Source organism: Trachurus trachurus, assembly GCF_905171665.1.
Source record: "Trachurus trachurus genome assembly, chromosome: 16".
In the NCBI taxonomy this organism is placed as follows: domain Eukaryota; kingdom Metazoa; phylum Chordata; class Actinopteri; order Carangiformes; family Carangidae; genus Trachurus; species Trachurus trachurus.
In genome coordinates, this window is record NC_139902.1 from 29,502,573 (window position 1) to 29,524,381 (window position 21,809).

Sequence of the window (21,809 nt, forward strand, 5' to 3'; positions counted from 1 at the left end):
ACTAGCTTAAAGGGATAGTTCAACATTTATGGCCCATTGCCATAATCCCTATAGTCATAGCAGTCGGTTCGTTACCTTGAATTGTCGGTGCAAGCTATTTTTAGAACGGCGGAGCAGAGCCGTGAGCTGCTCAGAGCTACGCTATGGAGGCTCATGGGATTTCTTGGTTTCCCTCATCAAATGCACAATCCAACAACTCCAAAAAGCTCTGGTGGACAAGTTGTGACCTGCACATTCACCACGCTATGAGATAACAGAACGTTACCAGACAGAGTTGTTTTAGAGGTAAAACTGCTGATACGCGTTCCTGTCGAAGGCAGTTTTGCAACAAGCAGTCTCTGAATTTCCCTCTAAAACAACTCTGTCTTGTAACGTTCTGTTATTATCTCATAGCGTGGTGAATGTGCAGGTCACAACTTGTCCACCAGAGCGTTATGGAGTTGTTGGATTGTGTATTTGATGAGTTTGATGAGGGAAACCAAGAAATCCCATGAGCCTCCGTAGCGTAGCTCTGAGCAGCTCGCGGCTCTGCTCCACCGTTCTAAAAACAGCTTGCACCGACAATTTAAGGTAACGAACCTACTGCTATGACTATAGGGATTATGGCAATGGGCCAGTTTGCCAAAATGTTGAACTATGCCTTTAAGCAAATGAAACTATTGTCAGGGCATGAAAAAAGCTAATAATATAGCCTACTTGTAGTAGGCTACTAGAAATGACCAATTAGCATTAGCTTAGCCTACATTTTGGCCACTAGGGCAGAAGACATAGCCTAATTGATGAGCGATATTGTTAGCATGTTAGCAAATAGTAGCGTATTGAAACATCCAGCAGACATGGAGCAACATTAGCATTCATTTGGAGATGAAACGGATATTAGAAAAATGTATACTCTGCTTTTAGCAGGTCACTCTTGGAAAAGAGGCTTTAAATTTCAATGAGTTTTTTTTACCTGGTAAATAAAGGATATTGATTGATTGATTAGCGCTGTGTTGTTAGCAGCTCTTTCAGGCTTTCTGCTAAATGCTCATCACGTCCATTTTCTATTGATTAACTTTTGTCTGTGTGGCGTTCGGAGGCATACAGTATAATGTGTTTTTTTTTTATCAGAGGTTTTTCTCTGAGAAATACTGATGATAATGAAGCAACATGACAGAACCAAATACAAAGCAGTGTGCTGAAAGCTCCTTAGAGTTCATGTGAGTTCATCACAACATGACGAACCCCAGTGACAGTGTGTGATATTTATGTATACGACCAGTATAGAACTTACGTGTGATTGTCCAAGTGCGAAAAGGGGAAGAATTGGTTTCTGCTCACCTCTTTGAGGGACTGCATTATAGGACCAGGAGTTGGATTAGGTAGAGAATGGGGTGGGAGAAAATTAAAGTCTGCCTGACTTTCTGTTTGCACGTTTTCTATTGAATATGTCTGCTTGGGAGCGACAAGGGCATCAAAAGGCAGAGAGAGAGGTGAAGTAAGACAAATAGAGAGAGTGAATCCATCTGAGACAGAAGGAGAGAGAAAGAGGAGAGACATGGAGGCGAATGCAAACAACGAGACAAAGCGAGTGAGAGAATCACTGACCGCAAAGCTAATTTGACGTCTGCAGCTGTATCCTAAATATCAGAACATTTTGCCAAAGTTCAGCCCTCATCTGACTTGGTCTGACCTTCTCTCTCAGTTGGAGACCTGAACACGTAAAGTCTGGTAGATTTTTCTTGTCATATCCGCTATGTAGAGCCTATACTACAAAGCTATTTAATCTAGAAAACAAATTGTGCAGTGAAATGATATGGAAATTAAAGAACTGCATATTTTACTTGGTGGTTCCAAAGAGAAACACTTCAAAGATTCAATTTTCCTTTGGCTGTTTTTCCACTATGCAGAGTGCTTTATTCATGCACAAGTGGGAACTGTTCCCACTAAAACATCTGTTCTTTACTTTTCTTTAATTAGCGCATTTCTTAGTGCAATTAGAAATTTGTTTCTTTTTACAAAAAACTGGGTAATTTGAGAATGTTTTTCAACTTCTTTCAAGGATTACATGCTCCTCAGGGGGGTAAGGGAACTCTTCAGCTGAGTTTAATGAAGCATTTCTTTTTTTTTCCTTTTTTGGAGAGGGGGGGAGGGGACAAGCTGGAAAAAACAAGGCTGTTTTTCTTCCTGAAAAGCCGACCTTTTGAAAAGTTTATTTCTTTTCTTTTTACCCACCAGCCATGATTAAACATCCACGGTAGCAGAATCTCACACATAGGTGAGACCAAGACTACAAATGACATTCTGAATGTGACATTTCTGTATTGTAGATGTCTGATGTTGTGAAAAGAATGGAATAGGACACACAAAATGACTGTGAGTTAGTTGTTTAAATAAGGAGGCAGTAACAGTCACTGACTGTCAAAGATTATGTCCAGGAATAAGTAGGGGAGGAGCTTAGTTTATACAAAAGTCTTCACTGTTGGCCTACAACTTTTGGGTTCCTCACAATGCATGTTAATTTGTGGTTTTTACTTTTTACCTTTTGGTGGCACATTACCACCAGTTGCACATTTGTTAAGTCCCCTGCATAAACAAGCAAACTTGGGATGTTAACACAATTAACTTGTTGTGTTAGATGTCCACCAAACGCCCTTCAACCTTACTTGTAGAGCGCTCTACCTCTCTCTCGCTCTTGAATGCTGCTGTTGCTGGGTTACGTAACAAGTCTTCTGACATTTCCATGTTCCTGCCTTGTTAATTAGACAAGGTGTAAAACATACACAATAGCATTAGCAGCAGATTTCGACATGGACCCTGAGGTCGGTCTACCTTTAAAACCAGTGTGAGTGCGTGATATAAACCAAACCATGTGTTGTTGGTTACGTAGGCCTACGTCCCGTCCCTTCTTGTGTTTTGATTGGTCAAAGTGGGAAAAGTGACATGAATGATGGCTGCGTTGTTCTAAAAGTGGAATAGATTGGAAGAGCTCTGAGCATGGCGACAAACAATGGTCACCGCCAACATTATTTCTGGTGAGCTGTGAACTCCGAACTTCATAGGATCTGAAGGAAAAATAGACGCTGTGAGCGCCAAAGATGTGTTTGGTGGACACAGTAGTACAGAGCTATGCCAACAGGACCGACAAGTAAATGGTTACAGCTAAAATTCGGTATCAGAGACTGAAGAGCAGCAGTGTTTTCTGTAATCGATCCGATTGCCTGTTTGTGTTCATACTTTCCTCTTGTGGCCACAGCAGGCCATTGTGTTTGGAAGCCAGATTAAGGGCGTTTCCATTGCAGGTTCTTACAGGGGCCAAACAAGTCCCTGTCTTGGAGTAGGTACTACGATTCATAGACTCAGATTGGCCCTGAAAAACTCTCAGGTGGGGTTTGAGGTTTACTCTGTGTTGATTGGACATTCTAGAAGCGGGATGTGAGGCCAAGAGAAAGCCCCCAAATAAGCGCCATTTTTTTTAAAACCCAGCATTATTGAAAAAGCATCTATGGCCAGAAAAAAGAGAGAATAAGTCAGTAAATGCATCAAATGTCCCATCATTCTGACAATTCTTGCCTCCTATGGTCGGAATGACGGTATTTCTTTCTTTTTATATACATCCTGCCTTTCTGACAATTCCTTTAATAGCATATTTTTCCCCAAAAGATTTTGCACTGGTTGGGCTTACAGTAGGCGATGATGAAAGGAGTTGGTTAGGTTTAGTAAAAAGACCAGGCGGAGGCTAGACAGGCCAGACAGACAGAGTCCAGATAAGTGGGAGGCTGTCACATGTTGAGTAATGGCACATTTCCTTATATTGAAAGCCTTGTCAGAATGGTGGGACGATGGCATGTCGGAATGGCGGTATGCCTAAATGGTAGAATGTTGGAATGATGGCATGCTATACGTGATGCAGATCCATCTGGAGCTGTACCTGTGCATTAGCAAATTAATTCCACAGTCTTTGGCATTAAAAGGTAGATAACATTAGCAAGTAAAAGAGCAAATTAAACTCTGATTCATCGTCTCAAATTAGCATGAGTTGTCTGACTAATCACCTTGCTAAACGTGTGACTGCGAGGACAACAAGGGTGTATAGAGGTGCAGTTTTTAATAATTCATTTGGAGGAAAAGGCTTTCACAGACATATTTATTCAGTTTACATATCTGCGGTTCACCACAATGCCCAAGGCTTTAATTCTGTTCTGCTTTCGAGTTATCACATAAATATTTTTTTCTTTTCTGTTTATTAAGGCAATAGGTTTTCTGTGCAAGATCTGCAGTGTGTTTAAGAAGAGAACTGACTGGAAAATTAGAGCAGCATATCAGTGTTATCACTGGAGTGTGTCATTGTCAATGAGTTAATGGTGATGGTATTTTGTAGATAACCACAGAAGGGATGTTTTTCCTCCGTACTGCTCATTTACAATTTACAGACAGCTCAAAGGAATAAGCTTAAAGGGATAGTTCACCCAAAATTCAAATTTCACTCATTATCTACTCACCCTCATGTCAACTAAGAGCTGTGAGAATTTTCAGAGTCCTCCGTTCCTTCTCTGAGTTATGGGGGGGTCTGCGCAGCAGTATTTGTCCATATAATGGTTGTGAATGGACACCACGTTTCTTTGTCCAAAAAGACACACCAAAAAACATCCAAATACCTCCATGCTGCTCGTATGTAATGTCCCTCTTGTATTGAAGCCCCGACAAGAGAAATTGTTCCGCCGGTCAGTGCAAATCACGTGAGATTTGCACTTACACAGGCAGAGCAGTGAACTGAGACACTGGGAGCTTCCGCTACAAACAAGCTTAAAATATAGACTTATTTAATTTTTTTCGGAACAATTTCTCATGTCGGGGCTTCAATACAAGAGGGACATTACAGACGAGCAGTATGGAGGTATTTGGATGTTTTTTGGTGTGTCTTTTTGGACGAAGAAACGTGGTGTCCATTCACAACCATTATATGGACAAATACTGCTGCGCGGACCCCCCCGTAACTCAGAGAAGGAACGGAGGACTCTGAAAATTCTCACAGCTCTTAGTTGACATGAGGGTGAGTAGATAATGAGTGAAATTTGAATTTTGGGTGAACTATCCCTTTAATGCTTCCTCAGCCAGGAAGAAGTGCAGCAAGAGCGAGAGAGAGATTCAGCAAAAGAAAGAAAAGTCAGACAGGACAGGCTTTGAATTTAAGAAAGATTAACTATTACTGTAATGCTGAGTTCATTTTTCTCTGTAGTGTGGCAGTCTTTGGCTCTGCTTGCACATTTTTGTAAAAGGTCACCATGTTACAGTATAAAACTTCAAACATAATCATAAATGATCGACTGGAAATTTGAAAGAAATGTTGCCAGTTGTCATACTCAGAGATTTTCGCATTGAGTCTTTAGCATGAAGGTATAGTAGCTATACAGGTAAACACTGGCCTCTGTTTTCTATTCAACCTTTGCTTTGAACTTCACTTGCGGTTGATGTTAGTTTGTCTTACAGTAGATTAACCTTTTCTCCCGTCACTGAAGCCAGACTGAATCAACACAGACTCACTCGGGCTGTGAGGTGTCTGCCTATGTGATCTTCCAAAGCAAATATTCCCAGGAATCTCTCTGTCTGTTTTTTTTTCCTGCTACAATTTTTTTTTTCACAAGATAAAATCAGACAGGTTATGCAAATATGAATCTAACCGTAAAGTGGCACGTTCTTACCGAAGCCATCAGCCACATTGGCCTCTCCTTTTTGTATTCTTCATTCGTCGTGAAGTATAAGCTTCATCAATTACACCAATAAGAGAGGCCTCTGTTTCCATAGAAACTTAGCCGGTTGACTAGCAACCTGTAACAGTGATCACCACCACTTCATCCTGGGCCTTACTGTCAGGGTGAATGTCTTTTTTATTCTGGTGATGATCAGAAAATCATTGCAAATGGCATTAAGTCATCACCTTGTAACCGCTATAGAGCTAAACACACATTATTTCATTTGGAAATGTGTTTTTATTTCCCACTCATGGAATATGTTCGTCAAACATTAGGCCTAAGGGTAAATTTCAAGTGTACTCCATATTTGAGCTTTTAATTTTCAAATTTAATAAAAATCTCAAGTTTTAATCCCAGTTTTTGGAGCGATATGGACTCAGCTACATACATAAACAATCATTCATTCTGTTGTAAACATGTAGCTGGTTGGTTGATTCAGAACTGATAAAGACATTAAACTTTTTCTTTAGATAAAAATAAATGGAGAACTGCATTTTCCAATTGAAAGACCAGAAAAAACCTTGAGCACCATATAAGATAAGGTTTTACAAACACAGGCTCTTAAATGTCCTTTAAGTCCATGTTCTGCGTGTAAGTAAACACATACACACACAGCAGGGATTTTATTCTATTTGTAAATGCAGGCACAGTTGCACAGTGTAGGTAAGTGTGAGTCTGATTGGATGTGTGATTCAGAGAGAGCCCGAATGTCCTCTTGAGCCTTCTGGAGGTGTCTGGAGTGTAATTCAGCCGAGCGTCTGTGATGGGATTTGCCCACATGATTATTTCAGTGATATTTATGCTTCCACCAAATGCCCTTTTATTCCCTCCAACAAGCCAGATCCCTGTAAAGACTTCCTGTTTAATTCAAACCCACAAAGGCCAGTTTAACGTCAGATCAGGTGTTCTGTGGAAAATGGAGAGGCATGAGCCCAATCGTTTCAGGGCTTTCTCCAGCTATAGCTCATGTATTGACGTCAGATTAAATGTTGATTAAAAGCCCGAGGTTTGGCTCGGTGCCACTGCTGGGGGGGGGGCGGGGGCTTCTAGACTTTGATTCAACCTGCCTGAGGAGCTTACCGCGGCTAAATCTGGATCATCTTTTTAAATAACTTCCTCAAACTCAATTCTGCTTTCCTGCGTTGACCTTTCGTTATTGTGCCTGACCTCGAATTTATGAATCTTTTTCATCAAAGTACATTGATTGTTTGCTTTAGCTGTCAATCTTCTTCATCCCCTCATTGTTTGAAAACCTTGTTTACCTCCTTTTCATTATTTAGTAGTCACAATAATTACTAGCAGCAGAGGTATTTGTGTTATAAAAAAATACAAAGTGGTTGTTTTTGTTTTGTTTTTTGGAATAAATTTAATGAGTTTGGTTCACTAATTACTTTTTATTACCGAAGGGCATATTGCACAAACATAATAAACATACATTTTAACAATAAAAACCAACAACAGCAGCAGCGTTTTCCATCACAGCTCACCTCACTAACACATCTCACTCTCCCCCACAGAGCCCTCCAGGTTCCACTTCAGCAAACCGGAGAACTACATCAGCATGTACCATCAGGAAGGGAGCGACACGCTGTACGTGGGCGGCCGGGCGATGATCTACGTGATGACGTTCTCCCACAGGGGGGTCCGCGACCTGCAGGTAGGGCCTACACTTTTAATGCACAGTGCTCTGGGGGGGGGGGGGACTGAATCTCTCAGCTCTAGACAGTTTACACTGCAAAAACTCAAAATCTTTCCAAGAATATTTGTCTTATTTCTTGTCAAAATGTCCAATTCCTAGTCAAAACTAATCTCTTTCCACTTAAAATAAGACTCATCACCTAAAAATTTACTTGTTTTTAGACAATTTTCACTTGTTTTAAACTAATTTTCACTTGAAATAAGTAGAAAAAAATCTGCCAGCGAAAGCAGTTTTTTGTGCTTGTAATAGGCTAAGAAAGAAAAACTTGCTCCACTATCAGATTTTTGCTCGAAAGAAGTAAAAAGTGTCTAAAAACAAGCTACGTTTTATGTGATGAGTCTTATTTTAAGTATAATGAGATTTGTTTTGACTAGAAATAAGACAAATGTTCTTGGTAAGATATATGAGTTATTGCAGTGTACAAAAAAAAAAAAAGTGGGAGCCACTCTGCTGCCATGTAGTAGAGAGAAATTATAAAAGATCTCTCATCAGCCACAAGCTGAGCACTGCCAAGTTATTAAGCCAGTCAACTTCGAGAGCCACTTTGGCAGCCCACCAGTATTTGGAAGTGCTGTTTGTACATAAAAGTGATGGTGGCTGGTGAAATAAGCTGCAGAGATCTTAAGGCTGAAGAGTCGGGTCAGTAACCACAGAGTTAAAGGGCCCACCAAGGGTACACCTACACATTGGTTTTTCACTTACGCTTGCCTGATTACACCTCCTCTTAGGGACTTTTAGGCTTTGTGAGTGCTTTACTAACACCTTCCTTACTCCCCCGTTGTTAAGGTGAGACACCAAATGTGATTATATCCCTGGCAGAGTCAGGCAGCCTAACAGAGTATACACCTGTGTGGGAGTGCGAGGCCTTAAAGTCAGGTCCAAGTGAAACTTTACACAGCTCAAAATCTCTTGAGCTGGGAGCTGAAGAGCTGTTTAGGGAAGCAAATGCAATGTTGTCCCGCCTTGACCCCCTCCGGTGCGGTGCCTGTGAGCAAGGCATTGGGTTGTTGTACTGTTTTTACTGTGTTGGACCATGTGCATGGCTCTACTGTTAAATGGATAGTTCATTCAAAATTGAAATTTCACTCATTATCTACTCCCCCTCATGTGGACTAAGGGCTGGGAGAAGTTTCAGAGTCCTCCGTGGCTTCTCTGAGTTACAAGGGGTCTCGGCGTAGCAGTGCATGTCCATATAACGGTTGCAAATGGATACCAACTGTCTTCGTAACAAAAAGACACACTAAAAAACATCCAAATACCTCCATGCTGCTCGTATGTAATGTCCGTCTTGTATTGAAGCTCCGAAATGCGAAATTGTTCCGAAAAAAATTAAATAAGTCTATATTTCAAGCTTGTTTGCAGCGGAAGGAAGGAACAATTTCGCATTTCGGGGCTTCAATACAAGACGGACATTACGTACGAGCACTATGGAGGTATTTGGATGTTTTTTGGTGTGTCTTTTTGTTACAAAGACAGTATCCATTTGCAACCGTTATATTGACATGCACTGCTACGCCGAGACCCCCTGTAACTCAGAGAAGCCACGGATAACTCTTGAATTGAATTGGGTGAACTATCCTTAGTATGGGGCCAGAGCCAGTTCATTAACCTAAAGTGGCATTAATATTGGAAGCAGGGGTGAACAAGAGCTAGCTAAGCCCTCTCCAACACTGAATTCCTTATAGCCAGAAAGTCATTGGCAGCTTAGCACAAAGATTAGCTAGCTTAGCTCGCTCCAAAGATTCACCCAGTTCTCTAAAGCCAGAAAGTCATTAGCCTAGCTTAGCACGAAGATTCATTGGACACAGGGGTGAACAGCTAGCTTAGCTCTCTCCAACAATTCCCCCACGTTCTTCCGATTAACCGGCCCTCACTTGGTCAATGATGGTTTGTTTTCACATTTCTGATAGAGAGACACTATTGTTGGTATTAGAACAATAGTAGGCTAACCCCCATTTTCTGATAGAGAGACGCTATTGTTGGTATTAGAACAATAGTAACCCCCATTTTGGAGTGAGCTATGCTAGCCTTCCCCCCCCGATTCTAGTTTTTATGTCACACTATAGCTAACAGTCTGGTTTAGCGCTGCATTTAATACAAAGGGTTATGGTTTCCATCATTCAAATGGCCGATTGAGTCAATCATGCTAAAATATAGTTAGAAGCTAGTGAAAGTGCATAGTTTTTGTGATAAATATAAATTAAGCTGATATCATATTAGCAATTAGCATTAACATCTCAATTGACTGTACATTTTGAAATACTTTTTTTGCATAGGCTACATTTACTAAGTTGCATCTATAACAGTAAACGAATCACTCCCCTGTTGCTGTTGCTAGACTGTGTATGTGATGACGACAAATATAGCCCATCCCTCCCTGCTGTGAGGGCGACAGAGAGCCAGCGAGGGCAGAGAGAGATGAGACAGCTGGCCTGTCACTGACCCAGTTCAGCAGAGACCTGGTGAAGGCCGAGGAAGTTGGGTCACGCATGCGTTAATGAAGCTGCTGGTATATATACTGTATCTGTCTGTGAGGAGGATGAGAAAACATTTATTCACTGAGCTAATGATGATGTTGACACAGGCTCAAGATTACACAGTGTGTGGGTTACAGCGTCAACGCTGACTAGCCTAACAAATTGAGGAGGCTGTAAGCCTGATGTTTCATCTAAACACTCTGGATTATTATATAATAACGCCACTGCTGGGTTCAGGCCCCTAGTTTATGTTGGTTTGACCCAAAATTAAGTTAAATATGGCATTAAATGTCCCCCCACTGGAATTGTTGGCTGCATCCATTTTTACAGTCGGCCATTTTTATCGAAACCCAAAGAAAGATGGAAGGAAACATGAATTTCAATTTGAATCTGAAAAGACTGGCTGGGACATTACGTACATGTTGCATCATAATTTAATTTCCTTCTATTTTAACAGTGACAGCAGAAATTGACTAGTTTGAATCCCAGAGATAGTGATGATAACCCATAATTTGGGTTGTTGTAATTAAACACACTTTCTGGTAGCTTTTATTCAACTGTATTGATTTTTTACCTCTTTTAAGGTGGAGAGAACAACCCAACAAGGCTGAAACTCTGGGGACATGTACTCATACCACTGGGTGAAAAGCAACCCAGTGGGATGAGTACATGGCCCATTTGTTTTTTAAAATAATGATTGAAGTCCTTACTTCAGCTTTACTGCAGTGGAGACGTGACGACAGGTGAGATAGAGATGGCGAACGGTGACGTGTTTGACATTGAGGGACAGTTCTGACGACTGACGGTTGCTGTGCTGTTCTTACTGGCACAGTTAAATGACATGTTGTCAGCTCTGAGATATTTCCAGTGCAGGTTAGTTAGAAAGAGAAGCAGAAGCGACATTATAAAAGAAAGAAAGAAAAAACAGTAAAGCATCCTCCACACAGAATAATAGAGCGAGCGAGCGGGCTTCTTTTTGAGATGTAATGGGTGGAGTTACTGTAGCTATGTATTTATTACCAAAGGGTCAGCAAATGTAATTACGTGCTTCATTGAAGGGCACAATGCACAACGGTTTCCTCAGAAGGATGAATTTGTTTTAGTCTTTGTACGTCACTTTCTATTCTCTTTCAGCCTACATGCGCTGATTGCAACAAGTCCAGTGCCATTGTTAAGAGTTATGGGGGCTGCTGAAAGAATCTCCTGGAAATGTAAAGTACAGGAAATGGGATGTGGAGAAAGAAAGGGTGGTACAAAAAACATAAATGACAAATTTAATGACAAAATAACCCATTGAATGCGGTGAAAAATGTCACAGAATGGAGTTGGCGAGGGAGATGGATGTTTTTTGGGTTGTTTTCTTTTGCTAGGACTGTGCTTCAGGAGCTGGAGCTGCAGCAGCAGCGGGGTCGCTGCTTTCATGCAGAAAGAGAGCTGTGTGAAAGAACTTGGCACAAATTAAACAGTCCTTCCTCCCACAGATCCCAGCGGCATCTGATCAGACTGCAATTGATACCTGCAAGGCAAAGGCTGCGCCACTCGAGGTAGAAAGGCCTCCTCTCTGTCAGTACCTCCATCAGTGGTGCAAAATCATCCCACTCCTCCATTTGTGCATCATCACCCTGTTTCTCATTACCAACATCGTCGTCGTCGTCATCTCGATCATCTGCAGTTTCACTACAGTGAGGTTTGTGCTGCAATGTTCAGTTGTTTGGATTCATTTCTTTCTTTTTTTGCAAAGACTTTGGAGGCTAAATCAACACTCCAAAAAAACACATTAAAAAACAAAAACACACAAAGACAAAAATGTCTAATTTATGCAGATGGGATTGAATGAATGAATTTCACAGGAGACAGGTTCACCTCAAAACAAACAAAGCACAACACAATGCACAGACGAGTGAGCTGTTGATGATTCCAGAGAGGCTGAGAGGGTGGCAGGATTTTATTACAATATTCAAATTAAAATGAGCCTGATAGTGTGGGAAAGCTCAGCAGCTCCAACAGCTCAGAGGATGAGGAATAATCTTGAGCAGTGCAGGAAGCAGCGCTGTTTAATATGCAGCTTGTCGCACAAAATAAAGAAATAAACATACAAAAACAGACCGAGCCAGACAGGAGAAGCCTGTGTCTTCCTAGTTAAAGATGATTTTTTTTTTTTTTTTTTTACCAATTGTACATGACTGAATAATTTCCCCATTATCTTTAATGCAGTCGTATAATTACAATTCACTAGATAGTCCAAAGTAATTTTCCATTCATACTCAAGGTCAAGTTTTGCATTTGCTTGATAGCACAGAAGAAAATTAATTTTTACACATCTACTTTGTGGAATTTTAAAAAAAAGTTTATAAATTGAATAAACCTACCTACTGTCTGTCAAGTATAAGACACTGAGCGCCTGTGTCTATCGGTCTGTTTTGGTGAATATCAAGGAAAAAGTTCTTGCATGTTTGATGCATGCACCTTTAGCCACCATAAAAAATTGAACCGTAAAAAGCTAATAATGCACAGTTTATTCTTAATACTGCAGGTAATTACGCACTGACCATAAATAAAGACGTTTATACGACTCCACGTGAAATAACCTTAAATCTGTGGTCATGCTGCCGTCTCCAACTGACACAGATTTAATGAGTTTTGGGACCAAGGTCTGAAATAAAGAGCTGAAGCCGTAACTCTACGTAAATTTGAAGCAAAGATTGAATTTCTAAAGACATTAGGCAGCCGTTCATAAAACATTGAACACCTTGCTCCAAAAGCAACAGAATCCTTTACTGGAAGATTATTAGACAATGTCCTTTATTCAGGTGAATGGGGTTTCAAGTTTTAAAGGGTCTATATTGTTAACCATTTGCTTTTCAATAAAGATTCTTTAATGTACCCCACCTTTATTACCCATTTCACTGACAGACTTTTACAGTACACCATTGTTGCTACTGTAGATGTTCTCCCTTTTTTGCTGGATAGGCTCTTTTATTGCTTTTGATTATCGCCGACTGACAACTGCGTCTGCACAAACCTTATCTTTTAAAGCATTGTCGCTTTGCTCTCTCCGAATTCTTCCTCTGAACTGCAAATTCTTCTAAGTGCATAGAAATGGCTTGTTTTATGAGCGGTGGGATGACAACTTTAAAAGTAACAGTCAGCTTTCTGCAGATAGTGGTGGAAATAAAAGCTAAAAAAAACAACAAAAAACCCCACCACTACTGTGTTGTATCCACATAAAGAAAAGTGTGTTACTGCAGTTGTGGAACAAAACAAAGAGGGCAGTGTCTTCCCCTGCACAAACAAAGCTGAAGATTGCAGAGAGAGTCTGGCAGTGGCAGATGGTGGGAAATGAGAACGTTCTGAGTGATGCAGTAAATCTCCCCCCAATAAAGCAAACGGGGCTTGGAAGGGGGAATGAAGGACGGGGAGGAAGCAGCCGTCAGTGACAGACAGCCACGGGGTTTGTGCAAGACATTACCGCTGGAGTGAGAAGGAGACAGGGTGTTAACAGTGGGTAGCAAACCTAATTTGATAGACTTTGTTTCCAGCTATACCGTCAAGGCCACAGTCAGTGTTGTGTGAGTGTCGATCCGTCTCGGCTTCAGTTTGTCAAGAGTACACAGAGTTTCTGGAAGCTGAGCCCAACAAGCAAATACACCAAGGGCAAATACGGTACTTCAGTCTTACTTTATATCTACAAGGCCTTGCAGGTTGACATTAAGCACGTAGAAATGTGCTGTACGGAAGAGTTGTATAAACATCCCCTGTTCTATTAAGTAATCTCAGTTTGGACTGGCACAGAATAAAGACTTTCCTGTTGAAATCCCCCTGCTTTGAATTTGACCAAATTTGTTTCCAATTAATACTGAAGTGCTAGACTAAATCAAAAACCTCCCAAAAAGAACAGAATTTCACATGTTGATACCAAGGGATTCTGCCAAGACTCAGATTCCCCTCAATAATACTAAAGTAATATCACTCCATGTTCATGTTAACTAATCTAAAAATCGCACTTCTTATATCATCTGTGCATTGTGACTAAGCTTTGTTGATCAACCACCAAATCATGCATTGGGTCAGGATGCATAGAAAGTCAAAGAGGTCATGAAACTTCAAAATTTCCCATTTGAAAAGACTTGCATCGATAAATATGAAGGGGAAGAACACACTTTCTTAAAGGGATAGTTCAACATATTGGCAAATTGGCCCATTGCCATAATCCCTATAGTCATAGCAGTAGGTTCGTTACCTTTAATTGTCGGTGTAAACTATTTTTAGAACGGCGGAGCAGAGATGTGAGCTGCTCAGAGCTACGCTACGGAGGTTAAACGAATTTCTTGGTTTCCCTCATCAAACTCATCAAATACAAAATCCCCAAACTCCAAAACGCTTTCGTGGACAAGTTGTGACCTGCACATTCACCACGCTATGAAATAATATTGGAACATTACGAAGAGATGAGCCGTTTTCAAGGTAAATACAGAGTAAATACAGAGACTGCTTGCTGAAAAACTCCCTGAAGGCAACGCGCATCAGCGGTTTTGCATGAATTTGCCTCTAAAACAACTCTGTCTGATAACGTTGTGTTATTATCTCATAGCGTGGTGAATGTGCAGGTCACAACTTGTCCACCAGAGCGTTGTGGAGTTGTTGGATTGTGTATTTGATGAGTTTGATAAGGGAAACCAAGAAATTCCCATAGCCTCCGTAGTGTAGCTCTGAGCAGCTCGCCGTTCTGCTCCGCTGTTCTAAAAATAGCTTACACCAACAATTAAAGGTAACGAACCTACTGCTATGACTATAGGGATTATGGCAATGGGCCAATTTGACAAAATGTTGAACTATCCCTTTAATCTGAGAGTGACCATGTGAACTCAGTCCAATTAATGATGATGGAAGGAAAGAAATCATCTTTCCTTAGGGCAGGGCTGTGGTTTGGACTGGGGGTTTATATTTGAAATGCTACCTGCCCATCCCCCACCCAGACATTATGCATTAAATGGAACATTTTGGCCACATTGGCGAACAACATTGGAATTAGAAAGAGATCGGGAGGCGCAGGGTCATCAAATATGGATTTAATTCTAATGGACACTGGGTTGGTAATCTGTTTGTCATTGGCCAAGTCCTTCATTGGCAGTGCAACAACATGATGCACCAAAAGCAACTGAGACCAAACTTCCTCCTGAGTCAAATAAGCTGATTTATTGTTGACAAGAGTTGGAGGCCCCCTGGAGGACCAAATAGTCTGTCAGTTTCTATACAACAGTCTGTTCATTTTTCTCCATAACGACCCAAACTTAAAGTATCTCTCATGAGAACAGAAGTCTACAAAGTAAAAGCAGACAAACGTGCCTACACAGAATAAAAAACAAGACATTCAGCCTACAAACCCACCTACCCAACCACCTACACACCTCCTACACACACACTTATACAATCTCTGCTCCTTTTCGCTTTTTGGATTCGGTGTACTTCACTGACTAAACTTGCCTTCAGTTTTTCTTTTCCGTTAGGATTTGTGATTTCTCTCTTCTTTTCTAAAAAAAGGCACTTAGCGCGTTTTTTTTTCTTTTTCTTTTTCTCAAAGATGCACTTTCAACATGAGCCACCGCTGCAACTTAAAAACCAAAAAATTTACCCCTTAAGGTTGTACTCAGTATTCATTTTCACGCTCCATTCAGTAATGTCTTGGGGAAAGCAGTCCATTTTTCTGTACTTAATGAATAAGTGATGCATATGGAGTATTGCGGTGCCGTACTGCAGGGCTAAGCCTCCTGTGTCCCGTCTGCCAAAAATGATCAGAGCATGTGGATCGCCTCCAAATTTTTCTTAAACCTCTCTCTCCCTCACTGAGCAATCCGCTTTTTTCTCTCGTAATCTGTTTTGTGTCGTACACTTGTTTTGTTTTTCTAGCCCTCTATTCCACCTTCCTCTCAATCCCTCGCTTGCCCGCCGTCTTGTCTCGTCGTCTCTCCCTTTGTGCCGTCTCTTTCTCTCTAATCAGTTTTTCACACACACACACACACACTCCACTTTTGCCTCCCTGTCTCTCTCTCGCATCTTTAATCCCCTCATCCCCAATCTGTGTGTTTTTCTCTGCTGTCTCCCCTGTTTCCTGACTCATTTTCTGCCTTTGTCCCCCTTTTCTTTTTTGTCTGCACTCACGCTCACTTTTTCTTTCTTCCCACAGCTGGAGTGTGATAATTTCATCACAGTCATTCAGAAAGTAAACGACACGTTCATAGTATGTGGGACAAACGCTGGAAGCCCGAGGTGCTGGATGCTGGTAAGAGCTTCTTACAGAAAACGCTGCCACATATTCTACTGCTGCATAGGAAATGTTCCTCCTGTCAAATTGACCCAATCTGCTCCCTTCCTCCATCCTTCCTTTCTCCCTTCCTTCTTTCCACAATCATTCTTCCTTCCTTCCTTCCTTCTTTCCTTCTTTCCTTCCTTCTTTCCTTTCGCCCACCCTTCTGCTTCCTTCCTTGACCTAATCTTTTCCTTCCCTCCATTTTTCTTTCCTTCCTTTTTCCTTTCCTTTCCTTCCGTCCTTCCTTCCTTCCTTCGTTCCCTTCGTCCTTCCTTCTTCTTCCTTCCTCTTTTGATCTAATTGGCCCAATCTGTTGCCTCCCTCCTCCATCTTTCTTTCCTTCCTTTTCCCTTTCCCTTCCTTCCTTCCTTCCTTCCTTCCTTCCTTCCTTCCTTCCTTCCTTCCTTCCTTCCTTCCTTCCTTCCTTCCTTCCTTCCTTCCTTCGTGCTTCCTTCCTTCCTTCCTTCCTTCCTTCCTTCCTTCCTTCCTTCCTTCCTTCCTTCCTTCCTTCGTGCTTCCTTCCTGCCTTCCTTCCTTCCTTCTTTCCCTTCGTCCTTCCTGCCTGCCTTCCTTCCTTTTTTCCCTTCATCCTTCCTTCCTTCTTTCCCTTCATCCTTCCTGCCTTCCTTCCTTCCTTTTTCCCTATGTCCTTCCTTCCTTCCTTCTTTCCTTCTTTCCCTTCATCCTTCCTTCCTTTTTTCCCTTTGTCCTTTCTTCCTTCCTTCCCTCCTTTTTTCCCTTCATCCTTCCTGCCTTCCTTCATCCTTCCTTCCTTCCTTCCTTTTATCCCTTTGTCCTTTCTTCCTTCCTTCCTTCTTTCCCTTCATCCTTCCTTTTTTGGGGTTACTGTAAATCAATATGATTAGCACGTATGTATTTGTTCTAATGGTTCTATGATGCTGTTGATTTATTTATTACCGTGCAGGATGTTTGAGTATGTGCCTCTATACTGTAGTGATACGATGGCAAAAAAAAGGGGGAAGTGGGTCTTTTTTTTTCTAGAAAGCTGTAAGATGTATAATGCATAAAGACACAGGGCTGGAATAAACTGGATTCAGAATGCCAGACTTCCTCCTCCGGGCTGAAACGTCTCCTACGCTCCACAGGTAAATGACACAGTGCTGACTGATGTCCAGGGCAGCGGACCAATTGCAGCAGCCTCTGACATCTCACCACCCTACCCCTCCCAGAGGTCCATCAGCCTGCCTGCAGGTAATAAAACGCAGGAAACAAAGTGCATGTCTGTTTGTGGGAGTAGACGACCAAGAGGAAATAAACTGAATCCTCTAAAGGCGTAAAATCCTACAATGCCCATGACCAGCGGTATGAGTCCTACAGTATAGACCGAATCTCCTTGTTGTTTACATTCTACTTCCGGGTAGAAAACCAGCACGTAATTTGAATGAGATCAATAGTAACGAACGAGAGTTTAGCTATATATATCATATTTTTTCACGCCCTATCGCCGTTTAGACAAATCTGAAATGACTGAAGAAACATCACTATTTCTGTGTGTGTGTTTTGTGTTGCTATGTGTTGTATTTATTCAGTTTGGGGGGAACACGGTGTCTAGAAAGCATCAGTTGCTGCAGCTGACGGACAGCTAACGGCAGCAGCTAAGCTGACGGCGGTAGCTAAGCTAACACCAGGACTTCAGCTGTTAAAACCCTCCCGTTGTTGGACACGACACGAAACTACTCCAGTTAGTTCAGTCATGTTGTAACTCAGATATCTGCTGGAGAAAATATTTTTTCATGGACCGTTTATTGAGTCATTGAGTTATTAAAGTTAAACAGGTAGCTAACCGTTAGCCCAGCTAATCTCTGATAACCATGACTAATTACAAAAATGTGCACACGTAAATAGTAATGTTTCTCCAATCATTGGTTTTATAGACTTTACAAACATCAGATTAGTCTAAACGGCGATATAGTGACATGAAAAATTAGATAGGCTATATATAGCAAAACTCTCGTCCGTCACTATTGTTCGAATGCTGGTTTTCTACCCGGTAGTAGTTGTAAACAACAAGGCGATTCGTCCTATAATGCTGCTTTCAAGACAACTCGGAAGTCGGAAAAAACAAGCTCCGAGTTGTAAAAAATGAATTGAACTGCGTCAAACTCGGAAATTACAGGTCGGAAACACGGGTATCATATCAGAGCTCCGACTTTCCGACTTGACGTCACGACAACATCAAAACATGGCAGCCCTCGTCTTAAACGGTTAACATTTAGACATTTTAAGTTGTATGTTGAGGTTTGAATGCATATTTTTGTGTATTATTGCAGTAGCCTGATATGAAATACGTTTATATTAAGCTGTGATTGTTGTATGGTGTGAAATTGTGTTCCTCGTATGTGACGGAAATAACGTTCAACTGTTATCAAGGCTATAACATTATAGTGCACTCATCTGCGTCTCCTCTCCTCCAAAATAAACATAATTTACTGCTGCATTTATTTTTCGTATTCAGCTATGAGCCACAATATGCCAAACTTCCTTCAGGTGTCCATGTTTTTTGAACTACAGCAGCAGCATCTCAGACTGAAACAAACGAGTCGCCAATTAACCACGACCCCGATTGGTTCCCTTCGCTTCATGTCTTCGGTCAGTGAAGTGTTACAAAGCACGGTCAAAGCAGCAAATAAACACACAACAAGGATCTGAGCACAACAATTAGTCCATGATCAAGCTGCCATTTTGCTGACAGTTACCCAGCTAGCAATGGCTACTTTTAAAGGGATACTTCACCCAAAATCAATAATTCGTCAATTGAAATTGCAATCAAAACTCTGGTGTCGATACAAAAAGAACTTAGGGATCATGTTTTGGGGAGACATTGTAGTTTGAGTTGGTAGAGCTACCTTTAACAATAGTGACCCTTAAAGGGATACTTCACTCAAAATCAATAACTCACCAATCATCACCGTCATGCCAAGGAAGGGTTTGGAGAACTTTCAGAGTCATCAAAACGCATCAAAGCTGGCAACGGATTTTCATATAATGGCGGCGGATAGAGTTCACTTTTTAATGGTCCAAAACACACACTATGAAACATCCAGATACCTCCACACTGCTCGTCTGTACTGACCCAAGTGTCCTGAAGCCACCACATGGAAAAGTTGTTGGAAAAAATGAATGTGATCTCTGTTTTTATCCTTGTTGTAGCAGTAGCTCCCAGTGGCTGTGAGAGATTTTCTGCGAGATGTTCTTCCGTGTTTACATCATATATCCAATGGTTTACAATGACGAACAAACATCTCGAAGCAAATCTCGCGCATGTGCACAAACATCAACAGAGCCACTGGGAGCTACTGCTACAACAAGGATAAAAACAGAGATCACATTATTTTTTTCCGAACAACTTTTTCATGTTGCGGCTTCAGGACACTTGGGTCAGTACAGACGAGCAGTATGAAGGTATCTGGATGTTTCATAGTGTGTGTTATGGACTCTATTCGCCGCCATTATACGAAAATCCGTTGCCAGCCGGACCCCTAACTCCAAAAGAGTTTTTATAACTCAGAAATTTCTCCAAACCCTTCCTGAGCATGACAGTGAGTAGAAAATTGGTGAATTATTGATTTTGAGTGAAGTTTCCCTTTAAGGGTCACTATTGTTAAAGGTAGCTCTATCAACCCAAACTACAATATCTCCCCAAAACATGATCCCTAAGTTATTTTTGTATCGACACCTAACCAAACTTTAACCATAGTGGTGCCATTTTAGCAGCAACAATGGCACCAATGATTCGTTGGTCTTTGAAGGCACCAACAACAAACAACGTCCTACAGATATGACATCAGACGAGATAACCTTTACCACAAAGCATTTATGAATCACTTCTAACTTTATTCCATTCATTTTTGCATTCATGTTGCTTTTCATTGAACAACTGCACAAAAGTTTGCAGTCATGAAAAGCTGGGATAATGATGATAATGCCCGGTTAGAAACACTTTCCACCTTTGAATCAGCGTAATTGCCACATAAAGAGGCAGTGGATGAGGTAATTGGGGACAATCAAAGGCTGAAGTAGTCTCACTGAGTCCCATTTCAAAAGGCTTCACCTTGTTTCAGGTGTCACCTGCTCAGATTTCTTATTTTGGAACAAAGACACCTTCAGCTCTTTATATTAACTTTGCTCATTTGTGTCGAGCGACTCTTGTGAGCGTCGGGCTCCCAGGAGCGATCTGTCTCATATTATCACTCTCTATTCATAACATGCAAATGAGTGAAGGCTTTTATCTAAAGTACCTGACAATAATTTAAAGAGTCATTCCTCTGCAAGATTTAAGATTTAATAAATTATGTTGTGTTGTGCTGATTTATGGACTTTACGTAAACCCTGAACAGGACCTCTTGATCTTAGGAGCTTTTTTTTCTTGTACCTGGGTAAATACTGAATTTGTGGACAAAATTGCCTCAGTGGTTTAAATTTGTGCGTCACATTTGGCATTTCAGCATCAGAGCAGCTGACTCTGTTATGGCCTTCAGCATGTATTTGTGTTTGAATGCACAAGCACTTGGTTTTTATTAAGTATCTCTTGAAATCGTCTTTTCTTTCACCTCTGGACAGCGCTTTTTGCTTTGCCTGGAAAACTGCCTTTAAATAAAATCATAATTAGTATTATTATAATTATTTATAACCACGTATCGGGTCCTTCAACCCTGAAGAACCATCCAGGTTGTGTTATTCAACCCTCTCTAATGACCCTTCTCCTGAAATAGCGGCCCTACGGCGGCACATACCGGACCTTGGTTGTCGTGGTTACAATACAATTATAAGCCAGAGTGCCGTGCTGTGTATCTATCTCTGTCACCAGGCTTAATTATAATGGCTTGGTTAGGTTTAGAAAAAAAGAAAGAAAAAAGCAAATTAGTTTGAAACAAGTATACGGCCTTTGTCGTCAATGAAAACAACAAACATGGTTTATTTTGCTTTAATCATTGGAATCGAACACAGCGGACATCGAACATCCTTTGAGGTCCTAATGGTTTTGTTCGTGCTGATGAATCCTTTAAAGCAGAGCCATGCATCTGCTGCATGTGTGTGTTCGCCCTGCAGCTTGTGTTTACCTCCATTACTCCCCTCTGTGTCCAGGTACATAAATATCTCTGGAAACTCAATATCTGGCCTCGGTTCAACGTCCACAGACCCACCACTGATTGTCTGCTGTGTCCTATACATATCACTGTTTGTGCAGATGTTCATGTTTAGACTACTACCTTACTGGAAAACACACACACACACACACACACACACACACACACACACACACTGCAAAAACTCCAAATCTTTCCAAGAATATTTGTCTTATTTCTTGTCAAAATGTCTCATTTCCAGTCAAAACGAATGTCTTTCCACTTTAAATGAGACTCATCACCTAAAAATTAACTTGCTTTTAGATCATTTTCACTTATTTCAAACTAATATTCACTTGAAATAAGTAGAAAAATCTGCCAGTGAAAGCAGGTTTTTTTGTGCTTGTAATAAGAAAGAAAAACTTGCTCCACTATCAGATTTTTCTACTTATTTCAAGTGAAAATAGACTTGAAAGAAGGAAAAAAAGTGTCTAAAAACAAGCTGCT

At 41.1% G+C, this 21,809-nt stretch overlaps 1 protein-coding gene across 1 annotated transcript in view; it reads left to right on the forward strand.

Moving 5' to 3' along the window:
- The window catches only part of LOC310999491 (semaphorin-7A), a gene marked incomplete at both ends in the record, with an annotated part of 49,439 nt that overhangs the window by 2,381 nt on the left and 25,249 nt on the right, over window positions 1-21,809 (forward strand). Inside the window, 4 exons of the mRNA XM_083989938.1 lie at window positions 7,250-7,389; window positions 11,390-11,452; window positions 16,093-16,188; window positions 17,322-17,427. Coding sequence (XP_083846064.1) covers window positions 7,250-7,389; window positions 11,390-11,452; window positions 16,093-16,188; window positions 17,322-17,427 — 405 coding nt within the window. The remainder of the gene's footprint in view (window positions 1-7,249; window positions 7,390-11,389; window positions 11,453-16,092; window positions 16,189-17,321; window positions 17,428-21,809) is intronic.